A 19409-nucleotide genomic window follows, 5' to 3' on the forward strand; every position below is an offset into this window, starting at 1 on the left:
ACGGGATTTCCCAGGCAAGAATACTGGAGTGAGTGACTATTTCCTCCTCCAAGGGGCTCTCCCTGACCCAGGGATCGAACCTGACTCTTAGGTCTCTGGAGGGTTCTTTACCACTAGCGCCATCAGACGTTTAAAGATTTTCATGGCCTGATTTGTGTGCGGTGTCTTTTAGTTGCTTGGGGAGTCCCATCCCAGATGAAATTCAGGATGCTCAGTTAAACTGGCATATCAGATACACGACGAGTGATTCACGAATGATTTTTAAAAAGCATCAGGAGACCCCAAATATGGTGGGGAATATACTTATGCTAAAACAATTATTCTTCTGAAATTCAAGTTTAATTAACCCAGATGTCCTGGATTTTTATTCTCAGGAAGAACAGAGTGAGGGACCAGGTTAGGAGTCGCGAGACCCAGGTGCAGGTGGCCCAGGCGAAGGGCGGGAGCCAGGTGGAGGCAGAGGGGAGAGAAATAGGGGGTCCCGGGGGCAGGTTGGAGAAGTGCCTCTGTGGTTTGGTGATGGATGTGATGTGGGTGGATGAACCTAGAAGACTTGGGCTTTTACCCTGAGTGATGTGGGGGAGCCCCAGGGGAGCAGCTTCGAGGAGAGGAGGGATGTGACATGGGTAAGAGGCTCACAGACCCAACCTGTGGACTCAGCAACCATCTGTCCCCAGGCATGGCCCCAGCCTGGGTCTCTATCCCGAGGCACTGCTGACGTTTGGAGCCGGGTCATTCGCTATGGGCCTCCGTGGTGGCTCAGATGGTAAAGAATCTGCCTGCAAACCTGGGGAGACCCAGGTTTGATCCCTGGGTTGGGAAGATCCTCTGGAGAAGGGAAAGGCAATCCACTCCAGTATTCTTACCTGGAAGATTCCATGGGCAGAGAGCCTGGCGGGCTACAGTTCATGGGATTGCAAAGAGTTGGACACGACTGAGCGACTACACACATCCTCCATGGGGGGCTGTCCTGGGCACTGTGGAGCAGCATCCCTGGCCCCCACCCAATGGATGCCAGGAGCACACGCTGCTCCTTCCAGTCGGGACAACCAATACAACCAGACTTTGCCAATATCCTCTGGAGGGCAGGGTCACTCCCACTAGGGGATCCCTCATCTAGGTAGTGTAAGAGTAAGCAAGGAGATGGGCCTGGGGTGCTAACCGGGGCAAATCCTGGAAGGTTCTGTCAGGCTGGAAGGCTTTGGCCTCTCCTGTCATTTACAGATCTTTCTTGGGATGGGAGAAGTGGATGCCTGCACGGCTGGAGCTTGGTGAGGTTTGGGTCACATGCTGCCCACAAGCAGACTCATCCAAAGGCCATTTGTGCGAGGTGAAGGAAAGATCTACCTTAGAGTCTGATAAAACTTTTAATATTTAGACGTTTGGGCATTTAATTCTGTTGATCTGGGCTCACGGGTAACGCTGCCCTGGTCCGGCAGCCTGCAGCAGTCTGGTTTGAGTCCACGGGGTTGCTGGTGATAATGATGGGCACCTTGGCCTTGACGCTGGTCAGGGTCCAGGGCAGGTGGACGGTGCTGACCAGCTCGTACCGGGTGTTCATGATCTCACTGTCCTGTGAGCCACTACCGCTCACGGACAGCACGGGCGGGAGGTGGAAAGTGCTGACAATCTTGGTGGTGTTGAAGGCCGTGATGTGGGTGTTGGCCTCCTGCCTGAGCAGCTCACTGCTATCCACCCTGGAGCGGCGCTCCGCATTGGGCGTGAAGCCCTCGTAGTGCACGTGGGCATACAGGGCGAAGATGACCGTCTTAATGCACTTGCTGGTCTGGTTGTTGATTTCAGTGGTGAAAATGACCCTCTCCCCCGGCGTGAAGGTATTCTTTTCCATCTGGATCTGCAGGCAGATGGTGCCCTGGCTGCAGCAGTTGTAAGACACCTTCTTCTCAGCCTCCACGAACAGAGGGTTCTAGAAGTGGGAGTGGGGAGGGACAACTGTGAGGAATTGAGGCCACAAGGTCTGTTTGCTCACTTAACAATCCACCTGGTCTTGAGTCTTTGGGACTCTCCAAAGCCCTTTGAACCCTCCTACACTGATGGTGGAAATGTTAACTGGTGCAGCCACTATGGGAAAACAGGATGGAGGTTCCTTAGAAAACTAAAAATAGAATATGAACTAGCAATCCCACTCCTGGGACTCTAGCCGGACAAAACTCTAATTCAGAAAGATACATGTGTCTCTACGTTCATAGCAACAATGTTTACAACAGCCAAGACATGGAAACAACCTAAATGTCCATGGATCGATGAATGGACAAAGAAGATGTGGAACATACACACAGTGGAATATTACTCAGCCACAAAAAAGGATGAAATAAAGGCCATTTGCAGCGACAAGTACGCAATTAGAGATTACCATACTAAGCAAAGCAAGTCAGAAAGAGGAAGACAAATACCAAGTGATGTCACTTATATGTGGAGTCTAAAATACAGCACAAAAAGAAAAAAGAAAAAAAATACAGCACAAGTGAGCCTATCTACAAAGCAGAAAGAGACTCATAGACTGTGGCTGCCAAGCGGGAGGGGGAGGAGTGGATTGGGAGTTTGAGGTTGGTAGATAAAAGCTATTAAATTTAGAGTAGATAAACAACAAGGTCCTAATGTATAGAACGGGCAATATATTCAATATCCTGTGATAAACCATAATGGAAAAGAATATTTAAAGAAAGAATGTATGTATGTGTGTGGACTTCCCTGGTGGCTCAGTGGTAAAGAATTCCCCTGCCGATGGAGGAGATAGGGTTTTGATCCCTGGGTCAGGAAGGTCCCCTGGAGAAGGAAATGTCAACCCACTCCAGTATCGTTGCCAGGGAAACAGTCCATGGGGTAGCAAAGAGATGGACACGACTTAATGACTAACCAACAACAGTATGTTTGTATAACTGAGTCACTTTGCTGTACAGCGGAAATTGGCACACAGTTGTAAATCAACTACACTATACTTCAATTTAGAAACATAAACAATCAAAGCCCTTTTCCATTCTGAGTGACAATGTCCTTGTCTGTAACATAAACCTAAGAAATTCATAAGACCTTGGTTTTATCTCTACATCCATAACTCACTTGCTGTGTGACGTTGAACCAGTGCCTTGACTTCTCTGAACCCTAGTTTTCTGGAAGACAGGGAATGTCTTATAGTCAATAGCCCAAGACCTAGGGCTTACTCAAGTAGTTCAGACTTAAGGAAAAAATATTATGGGCTCTGTATCATGAAAACTGTAGAACTGAAATTATGTAACATGTTTAAATAAAAACTTCAAAATGCTGTCTGTATCAACTGGTTAGCTGCTGGATTGCAAATAAATTCATATATACATTATATTTAATGTGTGGCTTGAGTAACATTTTACTCTTTTTTAGGGCTTCCCTGGTGGCTCAGATGGTAAAGAATCCACCTACAAGAGACCCAGGTTCAATACTTGGGTTGGGAAGATCCCGTGGAGGAGGAAACGGCAACTCACTCCAGTACTCTTGCCTGGAGAATTCTATGGACAGAGGAGCCTGGTGGGCTACAGTTCATGGGGTAGAAAAGAGTGGAACATGACTGAGCAGATGAACACTTTGGGTAACACTTTACTTTTTATGAGTGGATACTACTTAAAAAGATTTGAGGGAATTCCCTGGCAGTCCAATGGCTAGGACTCAGGACTTTTACTGCCAGGGCCCAGGTTCCATCCCTGGTCAGGGAACTAAGATCTTGCAAGCCTTGCAGTGTAACAAAATTTTTTTTTAATTAAAAATAAGTAAAATTAAAAAGATCTGATGCGATGTGGGGTGTGCTTACAATGAGTTACTCTCCAGTTTTGCTGGCTTCCCGTGTCTTCTTCTAGACGAAATCGATACTTTTACAAATATGTGTGTATGCATGTGTGTTTGTGTGTCTGTGTGGCATTTGTTATTCTCATGCAGATGTTTGCATTGTTTAGAAATACATTTATTTGTGGTTGAATTATACAGTAGTGTTTTACATATTTGAATGCTTTGTATAAATTAATCCTCGTATGTTTTCCAGCAACTTGCCTTCCTAGCCTAACATTCTGTGTTTTGAAAGGCATTCATGTTGGCGGCTGTCATTCTGATTCATTCATTTTCACAACGGCAACGAAGTGTGTTGCAAAATAGCTTATTCACCCATCCCCCCTCCACGATGGACATTTATATTGTTGTTATGTCTTTGATATCATAAAAGAGCTAGAAGGAGCATGGTGAAGACACTTCTTGGGCTTACATACCAGAAAGAGTTGCTCTGTGCTGTGCTTAGCTGCTCACTCGTGTTCGACTCTTGGCAACCCCTTGGACTGCAGCCTGGAAGGCTCCTCTGTCCATGGGATTCTCCAGGCAGGAATACTGGAGTGGGTCGCCATGCCCTCCTCAAGGGGATCTTCCAAAACCAGGGATCGAACTCAGATCTTCCACATTGCAGATGGATTCTTTACCGTCTGAGCCACCAGGGAAGCCCAAGAATACTTGAGAAGGTAGCCTATCCCTTCTCCAGGGAATCTCCCTGACCCAGGAGTTGAGATGAGATACAGATGGCCAATAGGCACAGGAAAAAATGCTCAATGCTGCTGATCATCAGAAATGCAAATCACAGTCCCAGTCAGATAGCACTTCACACCCGTCAGAATGGCCACCATCAAAAAGTCTACAAATAGCAGACATTGATGGGGATGTGGAGAAAAGGAGCCCTCGTACATTGTTGGTGGGAATGTAAATTGGTGCAGCCACTATAGAGAACAGTATGGAGGTTCCTCAAAAAACTAACAACAGAGCTACCAGATGATCCAGTCACTCCACTCCTGGGTATATATCCAGAGAAAACAAAAACTCCCCTGGTGGTGCAATGGTTGAGATTCTATGCTTTCACTGCAGGGGATGCGACTTCGATCCCTGGCCAGGGAACTACGGTATCACACAGCGCATGGTGCAGCTGAAAAAAATGTTGATTGGACCCTCTGAACTGATTTTTTGGTTATTTCTAGTCTACTTATGCTATGCTATCGTTTTGTTTTATATAAAACAAAAATGTTGTAAGCCATCAAATTAATTTTTTTCTGCTACATTCTATCCTATTTTACTTATTTAATACTATTATTTTCCATCCTACACATTGATTTTATAAAAACAAAGTTTGTTGCAACTCAGCAAATTTTATATTTTCCTACCTCTTCTATTCTGTTCTTTAATTTTAAAAAATAAATGGCAGCCCAACAAATGGATTTTTTCTGACATTTTCTATTCTACTTATTTTATTCTCTGTATTGTTTTCTTTTTAAATATTTTTTTAATTAGAGGACAACTGCTTTACAATATTGTGATGGTTTTTGCCATACATCAACATGAATCGGCATTAGCTGTACATATGTCCCCCTTCTCTTGAACTCTGGTCCCACCTCCTTCCCCCTCTCACCCCTCTGGGTTGTCACAGAGCCCTGGCTTTGGGTTCCCTGCCTCATACATTAAACCTCACAACGGCTATTTTCCATATGGTAATGTATTTTGGAAGAGGGTGTTTGCTATGACCAGTGCGTTCTCTTGGCAAAATCTATTAGCCTTTGCCCTGCGCAAGAGTCAGACACGACTGAGTGGCTGAACTGAACTGAACTGAATGTATTTTGTGAGTTGCAAACGTTGTTAATATAAAATAGGAAAATAGTATCCTTTAGTACTGTTTTCAGAAAACAACATTTGCAACCTACAAAGTTGATATTTTTAAAAAAACATTTTTTTATTTTGGGCTTGCCTGCTCTTTCATTTTGTAGAAATATGCCTTGCAACTTGCTAAATGGATTTCATACCCCACTAAAGGATCATGACCGAAGGACCGTGTTCTAGATCCAATACCCTTTGTCTCAGAGACCTTAGGCTGACCCCTGACCCCTTCAGCCTCACCTCCTGCCCTCTGCCTCTGGCCCCTGCCTATCTTCAGACTTCCCATGCTTTTGCTCCTCTTGGAAGGCTAATTGCAGGCCATTTCATTCTAAGCTCCTCTAGTCTTATTCGAAAATTCGTTGCATGCGTTAGGACCCTACAGGTGTGAAAGGACTGGCTGCCCTAACTCAAGACTAAGCCAGCAGTTCTGTCCTGGTCCTGAAGGAGGTGCCAAGAGACATCAGTGGTGGCCAAGGGGAGATTCCCATGCCAGGCCAAGTGGGGTGGCCCAAGAGCCCAGAATTCCAAGAATGTTAGGTTACTAACTCAACATTGATCTTCCGTACCTGGCAGTTTTTCCCGATCTCCCTCTTTCTTTGGCATATGTGAAACTTTGGGAGGATTCTTTCATTCAAGCAGTATGATTTTATCAACTTGGTGCCAAGTTCAAGGAAAACCCACAGCAGTGAAGACCAGTCCAGTCCCTACTCTGATTGGAAAGATGGATATAAACATGGTACACTTTTTTTTTTAATGGTACATTTTTTAAGTTCTTTTTTTTTTAATGTGGACCATTTTTAGAGGTTTATTGAATTTGTTACAGTATCTCTTCTGTTTTATGTTTTTTTTTTTTTTTTCCTGGCTGCAAGACATGTGGGATCTTAGCTTCCCGACCAGGGATCGAACCTGCACCCCCTGCTTTGGAAGGTGAAGTCTCAACCGCCAGACCGCCAGGGAAGTCCTTTAATGGTAGGTTTCTGATTAAGATAAGTTATGAGGCTATGGCAAGGGGCTAAGGTAAAGGGAGACTCCCTCAGACTTGGTTAGGAGAGAGATGTCTTGGGGATAAGTGCTGTACTCAACGGGACTGCTTGTTGCAAGACAATGGGTCATGTCTTTCAAAATTCTAAAGGTACACAGGGTGTAGAAAAATCGAAACCCTTGTACATGGCTGGTGGGAATGTAAAATGAAGCGGCCACTGTGGAAAAGAGTCTGATTGCTCCTCAGAAGGTAAGATGTAGAATTACCATCTGCCCCAGCAATTCCACTCCTAGATGGCTACCTGAGAGAAATGAAAATACATCCACGTAAACACGTGGACACCTATGTTAGCAGCAGCATGGTCCCTAATAGCCAAGACATGGAAACAACCCGATGTCCATCAAGTGATGAAGAGATATATAAAAGGTGGTGCATCCATGCCACAGAAAGACGATTCACCCTTAAAAAGGAAGAAAGCACTGACACACACACTACAATGTGGATGAACTTTTAAAAAGAAATTAAAAAAAAATTTTTTTTTCAGCTGCACCCCATGGCAGTTGGGACTTTAGTTCCCTGACCAGGGATTTAACCCATACCCCCTGCATTGGAAGGTAGAATCGTAACCACTGGACCCCCAGGGAAGTCCCTGGATGAACCTTGAAAACACTATGTTCAAATAAGCCAGATACAAAAAGGCCACATAGTGTCTGATTCCATTTATTAAAACAGGAAGTGTCCAGAACAGACAAATCCCCGGAGACAGAGAGTGAATGTAGTGGTGGCTGAGGGAGGGGAAAGGGAGGTTTGAGGGGAACAGGTAAGGGATGCAAGACTTCTTTGGTTGGTGTTCAGTCCCTCAGTCGTGTCTGACTTTTTGCAACGCCATAGACTGCTGCACACCAGGCTTCCCTGTCCTTCACTATCTTCCAGATCTTGCTCAAACCCATGTCCACTGAGTCGGTGATGCCATCCAACCATCTCAGCCTCTATCGACCCTTTCTCCTCCTGCCTTCAATCTTTCCCAGCATCAGGGTCTTTTCCAAAGAATCAGCTCTTCGCATCAGGTGGCCCAAGTATTGGAGCTTCAGCTTCAACATCAGTCCTTCCAATGAATATTCAGGGTTGGTTTCCTTTAGGATTGACTGGTTTGATCTCCTTGCTGTCCAAGAGACTCTCGAGTCTTCTGCAGCACCACAGTTTGGAAGCATCAGTTCTTCAGCGCTCAGCCTTCTTTTTATGGTGGGGGAGGGGAGGCATTAAAGTGTTCTAACACGGACAGTGGTGATGGCTGTACAATTCTGTGAATGCATGAAAAGCCATGGATTTGGACACTTCAAAGGTAAGAATAATAAGGTATGTGAATTGTATCTCAATCTGATGTTAAAAAAAAGTGGAAGAAAAATTTTGCTTCCCTCCCCCCCGACCCCCCGCTGCCTCCCCTCCCAGGAGGCAGCCAGCAGCGGTCTGTTGCCAGTTTCTCTGGTCTCTGGAAAGAGACAGTTTGTTACACCTGCAAGGAAGTTCTGTGCATTTCTTATTTTTACCACCAACGGTGCAGGTTAGACACGCTGTTCTGAACTTTGCTTTCTGTGTCCAGCCCAGTAAGGAGGAGGTGCTGATACCGAGAGCTGCCTCATTCTTTTGTCTCTGGCTGTGTCTTGCTCTCTCTCTCTCTTTGCTCTATCTATAGAGTTGACCTTTGACAGTGAACTGTTACTTTAATTCCCTTTGCAACAAACATTTAAGTGGTTACCAGTTGCTGGCCTCCCAGGCAATGCATGGAAAGGTCTATCACACAAATGAAATGACAGTGGTAGGAGAATTTTCTAGAAGGGAAATGAAATGGCTGGGGCAAAGTGCGTGTTCCTTTTTCGTTTGGATAGATATGGCTAAATTGCCTTCTGTGGGGGTTGTGGCAGTTCGTCCGGCCATCATCGAAGCAGGTGACTGAAGATGTAGTTTCCGAGAAGGATCTAAAGGAGGAAGGGGAGGGGTTGGAAGGTCCTATCGCAGGGTTTGGGGCAGCGGGCACACAACATGCAAAGGACCTGGGGCAGGAAGGTGTTGGAGGAACAGCGAGGAGGCCCACGTGGCTGGAGCAGAGTGAGAGGGGGAGAGAGGGAGGACGGGGAGGGCCGGGAGAGGACGGGGCAGGTCGTGCAGGGCCTTGTGAGCCAGGGGGAGGTCATGGGCTCTTACTCCGAGGGAGGTGGGAGCCCTGGAAGACAGAGGAGGGTCATCACCTGGTTCCTTTCAGCTGGTCTGAGAAGGACAGACTGTGGGGGTCAGGTCTCTGCCCCTGCTTGGACCAGAGTAGTAGTAGCCTCTGCCCTGGTCCACCAGCTCCTGCCCTCACCCTGCCCTCTCCAATCCGATTAAAACAGTAAGAAATGCAAAAAAAAGCAAAATGGCTGTCTGGGGAGGCCTTACAAATAGCTGTGAAAAGAAGAGAAGCAAAAAGCAAAGGAGAAAAGGAATGAAATAAGCATCTGAATGCGGAGTTCCAAAGAATAGCAAGAAGAGATAAGAAAGCCTTCCTCAGCGATCAGTGCAAAGAAATAGAGGAAAACGACAGAATGGGAAAGACTAGAGATCTCTTCAAGAAAATTAGAGACACCAAAGGAACATCTCATGCAAAGATGGGCTCGATAAAGCACAGAAATGGTATGGACCTAACAGAGGGAGAAGATATTAAGAAGAGGTGGCAAGAATACACAGAAGAACTGTACAAAAAAGATCTTCATGACCAAGATAATCACGATGGTGTGATCACTCACCTAGAGCCAGACATCCTGGAATGTGAAGTCAAGTGGGCCTTAGAAAGCATCACTATGAACAAAGCTAGTGGAGGTGATGGAATTCCAGTTGAGCTATTCCAAATCCTGAAAGATGATGCTGTGAAAGTGCTGCACTCAATATGCCAGCAAATTTGGAAAACTCAGCAGTGGCACAGGACTGGAAAAGGTCAGTTTCCATTCCAATCCCAAAGAAAGGCAATGCCAAAGAATGCTCAAACTACCACACAATTGCACTCATCTCACACGCTAGTAAAGTAATGCTCAAAATTCTCAAGCCAGTCTTCAGCAATATGTGAACTGTGAACTTACAGATGTTCAAGCTGGTTTTAGAAAAGGCAGAGGAACCAGAGATCAAATTGCCAACATCAGGTGGATCATCGAAAAAGCAAGAGAGTTCCAGAAAAACATCTATTTCTGCTTTATTGACTATGCCAAAGCCTTTGACTGTGTGGATCACAATCAACTGTGGAAAATTCTGGAAGAGATGGGAATACCAGACCACCTGACCTGCCTCTTGACAAACCTATATGCAGGTCAGGAAGCAACAGTTAGAACTGGACATGGAACAACAGACTGATTCCAAATAGGGAAAGGAGTACGTCAAGGCTGTATATTGTCACCCTGCTTATTTAACTTATATGCAGAGTATGTCATGAGAAATGCTGGGCTGGAAGAAGCACAAGCTGTAATCAAGATTGCTGGAAGAAATATCAATAACCTCAGATATGCAGATGACACCACTCTTATGGCAGAAAGTGAAGAGGAACTAAAAAGCCTCTCAATGAAAGTGAAAGAGGAGAGTGAAAAAGTTGGCTTAAAGCTCAACATTCAGAAAACGAAGATCATGGCATCCGGTCCCATCACTTCATGGCAAATAGATAGGGAAACAGTGTCAGACTTTATTTTTGTGGGCTCCAAAATCACTGTAAATGGTGATTGCAGCCATGAAATTAAAAGATGCTTACTCCTTGGAAGGAAAGTTATGACCAACCTAGATAGCATATTAAAAAGCAGAGACATTACTTTGCCAACGAAGGTCCATCATAGTCAAGGCTATGATTTTTCCTGTGGTCATGTATGGATGTGAGAGTTGGACTGTGAAGAAGGCTGAGCGCCGAAGAATTGATGGTTTTGAACTGTGGTGTTGGAGAAGACTCCTGAGAGTCCCTTGGACTGCAAGGAGATCCAACCAGTCCATTCTGAAGGAGATCAGCCCTGGGATTTCTTTGGAAGGAATGATGCTAAAGCTGAAACTCCAGTACTTTGGCCACCTCATGCGAAGAGTTGACTCATTGGAAAAGACCCTGATGCTGGGAGGGATTGGGGGCAGGAGGAGAAGGGGACGACAGAGGATGAGATGGCTGGATGGCATCACTGACTTGATGGACATGAGTTTGAGTGAACTCCGGGAGTTGGTGATGGACAGGGAGGCCTGGCATGCTGCAATTCATGGGGTCGCAAAGAGTCGGACACGACTGAGTGACTGAACTGAACTGAGTAGTTGAAAAAACACAATATTTTCATAGTCTCAAAATGTATCTGCAATAACTCCCTTTGTTGCTGTAGTAGCGATTTGGGCTCTTCCCATGCACCAGGAGTCCTCTATGTGTACTCATCGTGCTGGGTGCTTCATGACCCTCACGATCAAGGAAAGTGTTGTTTTCATTATACCCATCATACAGATCAGGATAATCGAGGTTCTAGGAGGTGCTGTTAATTGCCCAAGGGCATTTGCTAATGAAGCAGCCAGCAGCAGAGACCTCAATCCAGGTCTGGCCCCACACCAGCATTTTGCTCCAATTTCTCTTTTGTGCACCCTGCACTCTAGATTAGCTCTCAAGGGAGGGCCAGAGTCTGGTCAAGGTCACCCAGAAAGCAGGTGGCCAAACTGGCCTTGAGCTCAGATCTGCTCACCTCTGATCCACCCCTCTAAGCATCTACCTGCCCTGGAATCCTCCTCCTCTGAGGTTGGCCAGAGTAGAGATGATTGCCTACTACACAGGTAAGACTACACCTGGGACTTCTCTGGTGGGCCAGTGGTTAAGACTCTGTGCTTCCAATGCAGGGGGCTGGGGTTCAATCCCTGGTTGGGGAACTAAGATCCCACCAAGATACCTCAAGTTCAGAAAAAAACAAAACATAAAACAGAAACAGTATTATAACAAATTCAATAAAGAATTTTTAAATGGTCTACATAAAAAAAAAATCTTAAAAATAAAAGGACCGATGGGGCATAAATATTTTGAGGCTTCCCTGGACACCAGTGCCGAGCACCATTCCAGGCCCTGAAGCTGCAGGAAGTTCACTGGCTGCTCCTCCTGAGACCTAGGGGACAGGCACCCTCTCTGTGTCCAAGTGACAGATGAGGAAATAGCACAGAGAGGCCACATCACTTGCAGAGGGTTACACAGCAGGTAGGTGGGGACACTGGGATTTTAACTTAGACCTTGAGAGCTAAAATGCCGGCACTCTCAGCCATCATGCTCTGATGACAAAGGAGCCCCCAGGGAGGTGAAGTGACTTTGGCCAACGGAACTCCACCCTCCTTCACTTCCGCCTCTGCACCTGGCCTCTGGAAGCCATACAGAAAACTCCTCGGCTCAGGTGACCTTCCTTCCCTGGTTGGAGGGCACCCCTTGCTGTGTTCCTTGGTGGGGAGAGGGTACCATATCCATTATCCGTTCCCAGAGAGTCACTGAGCACCTGGGACAGTCAGTCAGGGGGTCAGAGCGGGGCATCTGCTCACTCTTGACCTACCTACCCTGGGGTCAAGGACATTCAGGGGCCAGGTCGTTCTCTGTGAGGGGCACTGTGGGGTGTTGAGCAGCTTCCCTGGCCCCCACCCCCTTGATGGCACTCATCCCCCTCCCCAGTTGCAATAACCACACATGTCATCAGACATCATTGCTCAGTGTCCCCTGCAGCAACAGAATCACCTCGGTTGAGAGCCACTGGCTTAGTCCTGCCCTGGTTTCTGATTCCCCTTTCTGCAAAACTCCTGAGCTGGAGGAATGGGCAACACCTTCCCTTCTTTTTCCGGGTTGGGGCCTTCCCTATCTCCTGGCTGCTCCTGCCCCATCCCCTACCTCTAGGGAACTTTGAGGCCAAGCCCTACCCCTGCTCCCCCTTGCTCCCCTCTTACCTGCAATGATTTTTCTGAGTGGAAAATCGAGGAAGTGCCTTGAACCATCAAGTATATTTTCTTCTTGGCTAGAATGTGCTCCCGACCCATGCAGGAGGCCTGCACGAAGTAAAAGATGTTGCCGATTTTGCTGGTGAAGGTGGAAGGGAGCCTGGGAGGTAAGTTGAAATGGAAATCAAAGGTGTGGCTGCCTGCACTTAACCAATTATCTGAAAGCAAAACACACCAATGCCATCAGAAGGTTCTAGAATCTCCCCCCCACCCTTCTCTTTATTGTTTTGGCAGTTAGCTTTTTCTGGATCTGGCCTCTCTGTCCCTGAGCTAGCTCTTGAGTTTTAGGGATCGAAAAAGCCAAGGCTCATAAATATTAGACCTCAGTTGGGCTGGAGATGGAAGCTCTGGGTGAGTGGTGGTCACCCCAAACTACCCACTGGGACTTGCTCACCACTGCTCTGGGCCTGGGAAACTGGAGGTCTGGCCTGCAGGTTCAATCACACATTTATTCAACAAACACATCTTGGGGCCCGAGGCAGGCAAATGTCCCTGCCCTGGCAGAGGCTGGCCTTCACTGCACAGCATACAGCAGATTGACTGAGTGATGATGGTGGACCAGGGAGGGACTCATACCGCCCTCTCATCTCTGTGACCTCCCTGGTTTATTTTTTCTTACATTTCCCCCAAACCCTCTTATGAGGGTGTCTTCCCAGTCTGACGGCAACCCCAGGGATGCCAGGGACCTTTTCTGTTTTCTTTGCTGCTGCATCCCTGGTACCTGGCATGGTTGTTGTGCACAGTAGGTGCTTAATACATGTTTGTTTGTGGAGTAAATGAATTGAGGCTGATGCTCCTGAGGGGAAACGATGCTTCCCTTGGAAATGGAGAAGGGTGTTACCCGATGCTATGGGGGTTGAGGAGCTGAAGAACTGTTTTGGTTGAAAGAACTAACAGCTATTCAGCACTTACTATATAACCCCTGCTATTCTGAGCCTGAGACATGCCATTAAATCATCAAGTCCTCAACACAATCTCAGGAGGCAGGACTTCTTTCTGTTCCCGTTTTCCAGGTGGGTTAACTGAGACAGAGAGAGGCAGCCTGATTGTTGAGTATTAAGGTCCAGCGGTATCTGGATGGGTTTCTCTGGTGGCTCAGATGGTAAAGAATCTGCCTGTAATGCGGGAGACCTGGTTTCGATCCCTGGGTCAGGAAGTCCCTGGAGAAGGGAATGGCTACCCACTCCAGTATTCTTGCCTTGGAAATCCCATGGACAGAGGAGCCTAGTGGGCTAAAGTCCATGGGATCACAAAGAGTTGGACAAGACTGAGCAACTAATGCACAAACAATATCTGGGTATCTGCAAGTCAGGGACCCCTTCCATCACTAGATCTGAGCTCCATAGTCTTTTGGTGACCTTCCCCAGCTACCCTATCTAAATTTTTTTTTTTAAATCTGAAATGAAACTTTGTTCAACCAAGCATTTGCCAAGCGTTCTGATTGACCGTGGACTACCCAGAAACACTCATTTTGGAAAGGACCTATAGTTCCCTGGCAGCCCAGGCTCCCTGAAGTCTGTCCAGACTTTAGATCTGAATCTGGCAGAGCTGGGGGCTCATCAGTGCTTCCCTCGAGGATCTCTCCTAATCCTCTCCCTCCTTTCTCTTTTCCTGTGATCACAGGAGCCGGGCCTCTGCCCATTTCTCATATCCCTGGGGGTTTGTTGATTGACTGACAGATGTGTTTATCTTCCAGACCCTTGTTCCTATTCTGGCTAACGTTGGCAGTCATACCAGCCCTTACCCTCCACTGGGAATGTCTTTGTCTTGTGCACGTAGTCAGCCTTGTTGTTGCAAATAACTTCTCGGCTATAATCGCGGGACGCCCCAGTTTCTTCATTCCACTCCACGTAACCTCTTCCCACGAGCTCCACCTTCACGATGGGGTCCACCAGGGTGCTGTTCAGAGTTAGGACCACCTGTCCTTCGATGATGCAGCCGGCCAGGTAGACTGCATCCTTGGGCAGCACTAATTCGATCGACTTCACCACAGACATGGGGGGTTGGGGTGACGGAGAAACATCCTTTCCCCTCCCCCATGTCACAGAGATCCTCGGCCGCAGTGAGGTCATCTGTCTGTGACATCAGCCAGCCAGGGTTCCGGGAAGGGGTTCCTAGTGGCCAGGATTGGTGGGGGCAAAGTTGTTGGGGGTGGGTGGCAGTTTGGGAATCCCAAATGCCTCACTGGCTGATGAAATGGTAGCTTGACCTCTTTTTTTCTAGGAAATAACAAACAAACAAGAAAACCACAAGATAGCAATATTCCTGGCAGACAGGGAGCACCTGTCATCTTGCCAGATGTCTGGGGCCTGGGTGGGAAGAATTCTCCCAGGCTCTCTGGTGAGACATGCATCATAAGCTTCATTTACAGGTGGAGAGGGGATGAGCCCAGGGGTATCTTCTGCCCCATCGGATGGCCCCCAGATGTGGCTTGTGCACCCTCCTCAGGGTTCACACATGGATGCTGGGTCCTATGAAGATAATCATTTTCACTTTTTTTTTTTGGCTACACTGTGCAGCTTGTGGGATCTTAGTTCCCTGGCCAGGGATTGAACCTGTGAGCTCAGCAGTGACAGTGTGGAGTCTTAACCACTGGACTGCCAGGAAAGTCCCAATCATTTTCTCTTTAATAGCTCTCTATTTCTATTAATGTGTATTAGAAGGAAGATGATAGCGACAGCTAGGACATGGGATTTGCTGTGTCTTGGAGATGCTCAGAACGCTGTGGGCTCCACGTGATCATGGATACCATCACAAAGCACCATCTCCCCGCACAACTGATGGCTGTCTTTCCTCCTGCTTCTCCACTGCACAAGAAGTCCCTATAGGGTGGGACTTGGTTTGCTGGACCCAGGGCCTGGTGCAGACAAGGGAGGGCAATTAAAGTCTGTTCAATGACTTAATGATTGTCAAGTGCATATCAATTTGTAAAAGGGAAACTGAAGCCATTTGCACCCGCATGGTGCCTGATCTGCACGTGGACCTGTGTCTAAGTAGGAGGGACAGCAAAATAGAAGAAGCTTTAGGAAGTGTCTGTTCTCCAGGCTCTGGCAGGCCTCATGACTATGTCATATCTTGCTGTATTTGATGTGATGTCTTTTGCAGACATCAACATTTTGCTTTTCCAACTGGTTGGTAAGCTTCTTTTAAAGATGCTTGGCATAGTTTCTTGTTCATGGTTGTTAATTAACCCAAGCAACCCCTCTGACTTTCTTGAAATGAGTAGAGAGATTGGGTGGGGCCCCTCATCACCACTGCTCAAGGTCTTTTCTGCAGGGAAAACCAGACACCTCTTTCTGTGTTGCTTAACTTCAGATATCCAAGGAGGCTGGACTGTGTGCCCTGCACCAAATGTACACAAGAAATATAGGGTCTATTTCTTTTTCAGCCATGCTGAATTTTGACAACAGCAGGCACAAAGAGAGGCTATGCTCTTGCCAGGAATGGGCTGGGTTCTGTCAGAGATGTTGTCAGTATGGAAGACCTCATATGCCACACAAGGTTGGGGAGGCCTGGCTACCTGCTCACGTCTGCAACATGGTTGCCACATAGCTGAAGGCTTAGTTCCGATAAACGCGATCAGTTATGTTGGTGAAGTCCTGAAGGTGAGGGAAAATTAATAATAGGAGCATCTCGACTTTGTGATTGGAGTGTATTCCTATGGCTGCTGTAACAAATGTCCACAAATTCCATGCTTTCAAACAAGACAACTGAGTTCTCTTACAGTTCTGGAGGTCCGAAGCGTGAAATGGAGCTAAAGTCAAGGCGTTGGCAGGATTACGTTCTAGAATTCTAGGAAAGAATTTGTCCCTTGTCGTTTCCAGTTTCTAGAGGTTTCCCATATCCTTCGCCTTTTGCTTTCATCATTCCATCCTCTATTTCCATTCTCACTTCTCTGACTTGATCCTCTCGCCACTCTTTTTCATTTACTAGGACCCTAGGACACTAGGCCAGCCCAAATAATCTGGGATAATCTCCCCATCTGACAATCTTTAGTTTAATCCCATCTGCCAAGTCCCTTTTGCCATGGAAGGTATGATATTCACAGACCCCAGGGATTAAGATGTGGACGTCTTTGGGGGCCATTCATCTGTCTACCGCTGGGACAAATAAAAGCAGAAACACCAGAGCCAAGATAGAAGGAACTCTATGTGTGGCCAGAGAAACCTTGTGAAGACACACATTGGAGCTCATCTGTTTCCAGCTCACAGCCCTCCCACTCTATCCACCGCTCTCCAGAGAAAGACCAAAGTCCTCCTGGTGGCCTGTGAGGTCTTACATGACACCCCTGTGACCTCATCCGCCCTCCCTTTCACTGCATCTGCCCGGCTCTCTGTCCATCTCTAAGCCTTTTCCGGCCTCTGCATTTGCTCTTTCCGCCTCGATCCCTCTGTCCTCGGTTTCTCATCTCAGATCTCAGCTCAAATGTCATCTGCCCAGAGAGGCCCACCTCTCCACCTCAACCAGAGTGCCTCCTCTCCCCGCCCTCCCACATGGCTGCTGGTCACTCTCCAGTTCTTGTCCTGTCTTCATGGCACGTGTGGTATCTGAAATGATTTGCTTTATTGATTCATTTCTTGCTGGTCTCCCCAGATAAGAATTTAACCTCTCGGAGACCACCAACAGGGTGGGCCTTGCCCACTTTTGGGCCCCCAGCTCTGAACACCCTGTTCAGGCATTTTGTAGGTGCCCAGAATGGGTCACTGTGTGCCCGCCAGGACTGGTCAGAGCAGAGCAGGCAGGGCGGAGGGGGGAGGGCAGCCCTGCCCGCCTGGACAGCCAGGAGAAGGCGGGAAAACGAGGCGGGAAAAACCAGCAAACAAGCCCTGCGGGTGGGTAGGGTGGGGAGCGCTGGAGGGCCCTGGCGCAAGGAAACCGAGCTGGGGCGATCAGGCCTGTCATCGGGGTGCAGGTCTCCTGGGGGGATACCCCCAAATTCTCCTGCATAATTTAGACACCGATTCCGGTCTTCCTGTCCAACTGGTCAGTGAATGCCTGGTAAGAGGGGCTGAAGGAACAGACTTAGGAGGTCAGGGGTGTCTACCCTGGGGGTGATCCTTAGGTCTCATGGAGAGCACCCATGATGAGGGGGCCCAGGTCCCGCCACCGGCCCCGTTGCACGCTGGGCGAGCCCAGCAGAGCGCGCAGGGCTGGGCGGGGCCGTGGCCCGCTGGGCAGAGGTGGGGGGGTGGACAGAGGCGGGGGCGCCCCCCACCCCCTTTCTCGCTTCCCGCCACTGAGGCGGCCAATCACCAGGCAGGCGCCCGCCCCCGGCGCGGCCTCCTGTGGCCCCGCAACTCCCAAACGCCAAGTTTTCGCGGGAAAAAAATCAGAGCAGCTGGCAGCGCAGCGGGCAGTGGTGGCCGTCCGGGCGCTCGGGATCGCACGCACGTCTGCGCAGGGTCCTGGCCACACACGCGGCTCCTCTGCCATCCTCAGAAGGGCCAGCGCGCAAGCAGGCGAGTGGATCGTGAGCGGTCAGGCCGTTTGGGGTGCCAGCCCGGGCCAGGGCGCGGACGGGGGGAGGCGGGCCGGACTCGGCGCACCGGGCGCCTTGACTTTGCAAAACTTTCCGGGACGCTCTGCCAGCACGGGAGTACATTTCCCCCGCGCCAGGGCTACCCTACACGCGGTCTCCGGCTTTGCCCCCCACCCTGCCGGCCCTTAGAAGTCGCCCCGGAAGCCCAGGCTGTGGCAGGGGCTAGCGGAACATCCCAGGCGCCCCGCGGGGGTCGCGCCGGCTCGGTGGGGGAGGGCCCGGTGAGCCGCGGGGGAGGATGTCAGGCTCCGCGCCTGCGCGCGGGGCGCCCCGCGATTCAATTGTCGCGCCCGAGCCCGATTTCGCGCGCCCTTAGTTCCCCGGGCGCATCTGGGCCAATGAGGAGCGAGCGGGGCGGGGCGGCCGACCGTGGTGGAGCCAATCAGTGAGGCGGCTCAAGTGAAGGGGGCGGGACCTGGCGCGCGGGCCCTTTGGCCGTCCCGGCGGTGGGGGTGGGCGTGGGCTCGCTGGCGTGGCCCGCGCGGGCGAGCGAGAGAACAAGAGGGGCTACGGGGCCGTGCGTCTGGGTCCGGGAAACGCAGGCTGGAGCTCCGGGCGGCCGTGGGGCAGAAGTGAGTAGCGCTGCCCACGCAGGGGTGGCCGGGACGGGGCGGCCGGTTGCCATGGCCACAGCAGGGACCGCCGCGTCGCGCAAGCGCGCGCGCGCGGGGGTGGGGTGCGGTGGGGGTCCGCGGGCACCCGGAGTCCCGAGCTCCCGGGTCTCGAGTGGGTTCCTTCCCCTTCGGTCCTACTTAGTTGAGTTCCCTGGGACTTCGTAAGTTCCAACCCGAGCGGGACTTTTGGGTTTCCCTCTCGCGTCAGTGTTCATCCAGGGAATGAATGAATGAATGAATGAATGAATGAACGAACAAACTCGGCCCGTTTGACTGTGTGCCCCTTTTCCTCTGAATCCTGGTGTTTTTTTTTCCCTCCTGTGAAAGGCAGGGTTCGTTGACTGAGTAGCCCAAGGTGCCTTTTACTCTCCCCTAATTTCCCGTCCCTCCTCAATCCTCCACCAGTGCAACTCATTAATGCATTATCTCTTAATTCAGGGCCTGGGGCCTGGGCCAGCTGTGGCACGCTATAGGGAATAAGGGGCTGGGAGGGCATTCCAAGAGTTACCTGGTGTCCACAGTCTGGACAATAGCAAGGATGACCCGAATATGGCATGGCCATGGTGGTGGTATTGACGGCAGAACTGACCAGGGGTCTCGCTCCCTTATC

The 19409-nt window shown here is 49.2% G+C and overlaps 2 protein-coding genes across 5 annotated transcripts in view; one reads left to right on the forward strand and one right to left on the reverse strand.

The window, feature by feature from the left end:
- Positions 1 to 1348: 1348 nt before the first annotated feature.
- Positions 1349 to 19393, reverse strand: ARRDC5 (arrestin domain containing 5). 2 transcript variants are annotated; one of them, XM_027547340.1, is made up of 4 exons: positions 19308 to 19393; positions 14391 to 14865; positions 12596 to 12804; positions 1349 to 1927 (listed from the first exon to the last, which is right to left on the reverse strand). In XM_027547340.1, the coding sequence occupies exons 2-4, from the start codon at positions 14716 to 14718 to the stop codon at positions 1391 to 1393; spliced, it is 1074 nt and encodes a 357-aa protein (XP_027403141.1). In that variant the 5' UTR covers positions 14719 to 14865; positions 19308 to 19393; the 3' UTR covers positions 1349 to 1390. The 2 variants fall into 2 exon arrangements, with proteins under 2 accessions (XP_027403141.1, XP_027403142.1); XM_027547341.1 differs by lacking the exon at positions 19308 to 19393 and having other exon boundaries at positions 14391 to 17461.
- The window catches only part of UHRF1 (ubiquitin like with PHD and ring finger domains 1), a 34177-nt gene continuing 32320 nt past the window's right edge, over positions 17553 to 19409 (forward strand). Inside the window, exon 1 of one of the 3 annotated variants that reach the window (XM_027547338.1) lies at positions 17553 to 17644. In XM_027547338.1, coding sequence (XP_027403139.1) covers positions 17638 to 17644 — 7 coding nt within the window. In that variant the 5' untranslated portion in view covers positions 17553 to 17637. Of the gene's footprint in view, positions 17645 to 17945; positions 18106 to 18587; positions 18758 to 19409 lie in introns of those variants that run through there. The other 2 variants (XM_027547336.1, XM_027547339.1) reach the window with 2 other exon arrangements.

Source organism: Bos indicus x Bos taurus, chromosome 7, assembly GCF_003369695.1.
Source record: "Bos indicus x Bos taurus breed Angus x Brahman F1 hybrid chromosome 7, Bos_hybrid_MaternalHap_v2.0, whole genome shotgun sequence".
NCBI classification, from domain to species: domain Eukaryota; kingdom Metazoa; phylum Chordata; class Mammalia; order Artiodactyla; family Bovidae; genus Bos; species Bos indicus x Bos taurus.

Bases quoted from the DNA above. Each gene is read 5' to 3' on its own strand.
- ARRDC5 (XM_027547340.1), bottom strand. From the start codon at position 14,718: ATGACCTCACTGCGGCCGAGGATCTCTGTGACATGGGGGAGGGGAAAG. The intron at 12,805-14,390 runs GTAAGGGCTGGT...TTTTGCTTTCAG, and splicing joins AAAGACATTCCCAGTGGAGG to ATAATTGGTTAAGTGCAGGC. The intron at 1,928-12,595 runs GTAAGAGGGGAG...TCCCACTTCTAG, and splicing joins ACTCAGAAAAATCATTGCAG to AACCCTCTGTTCGTGGAGGC.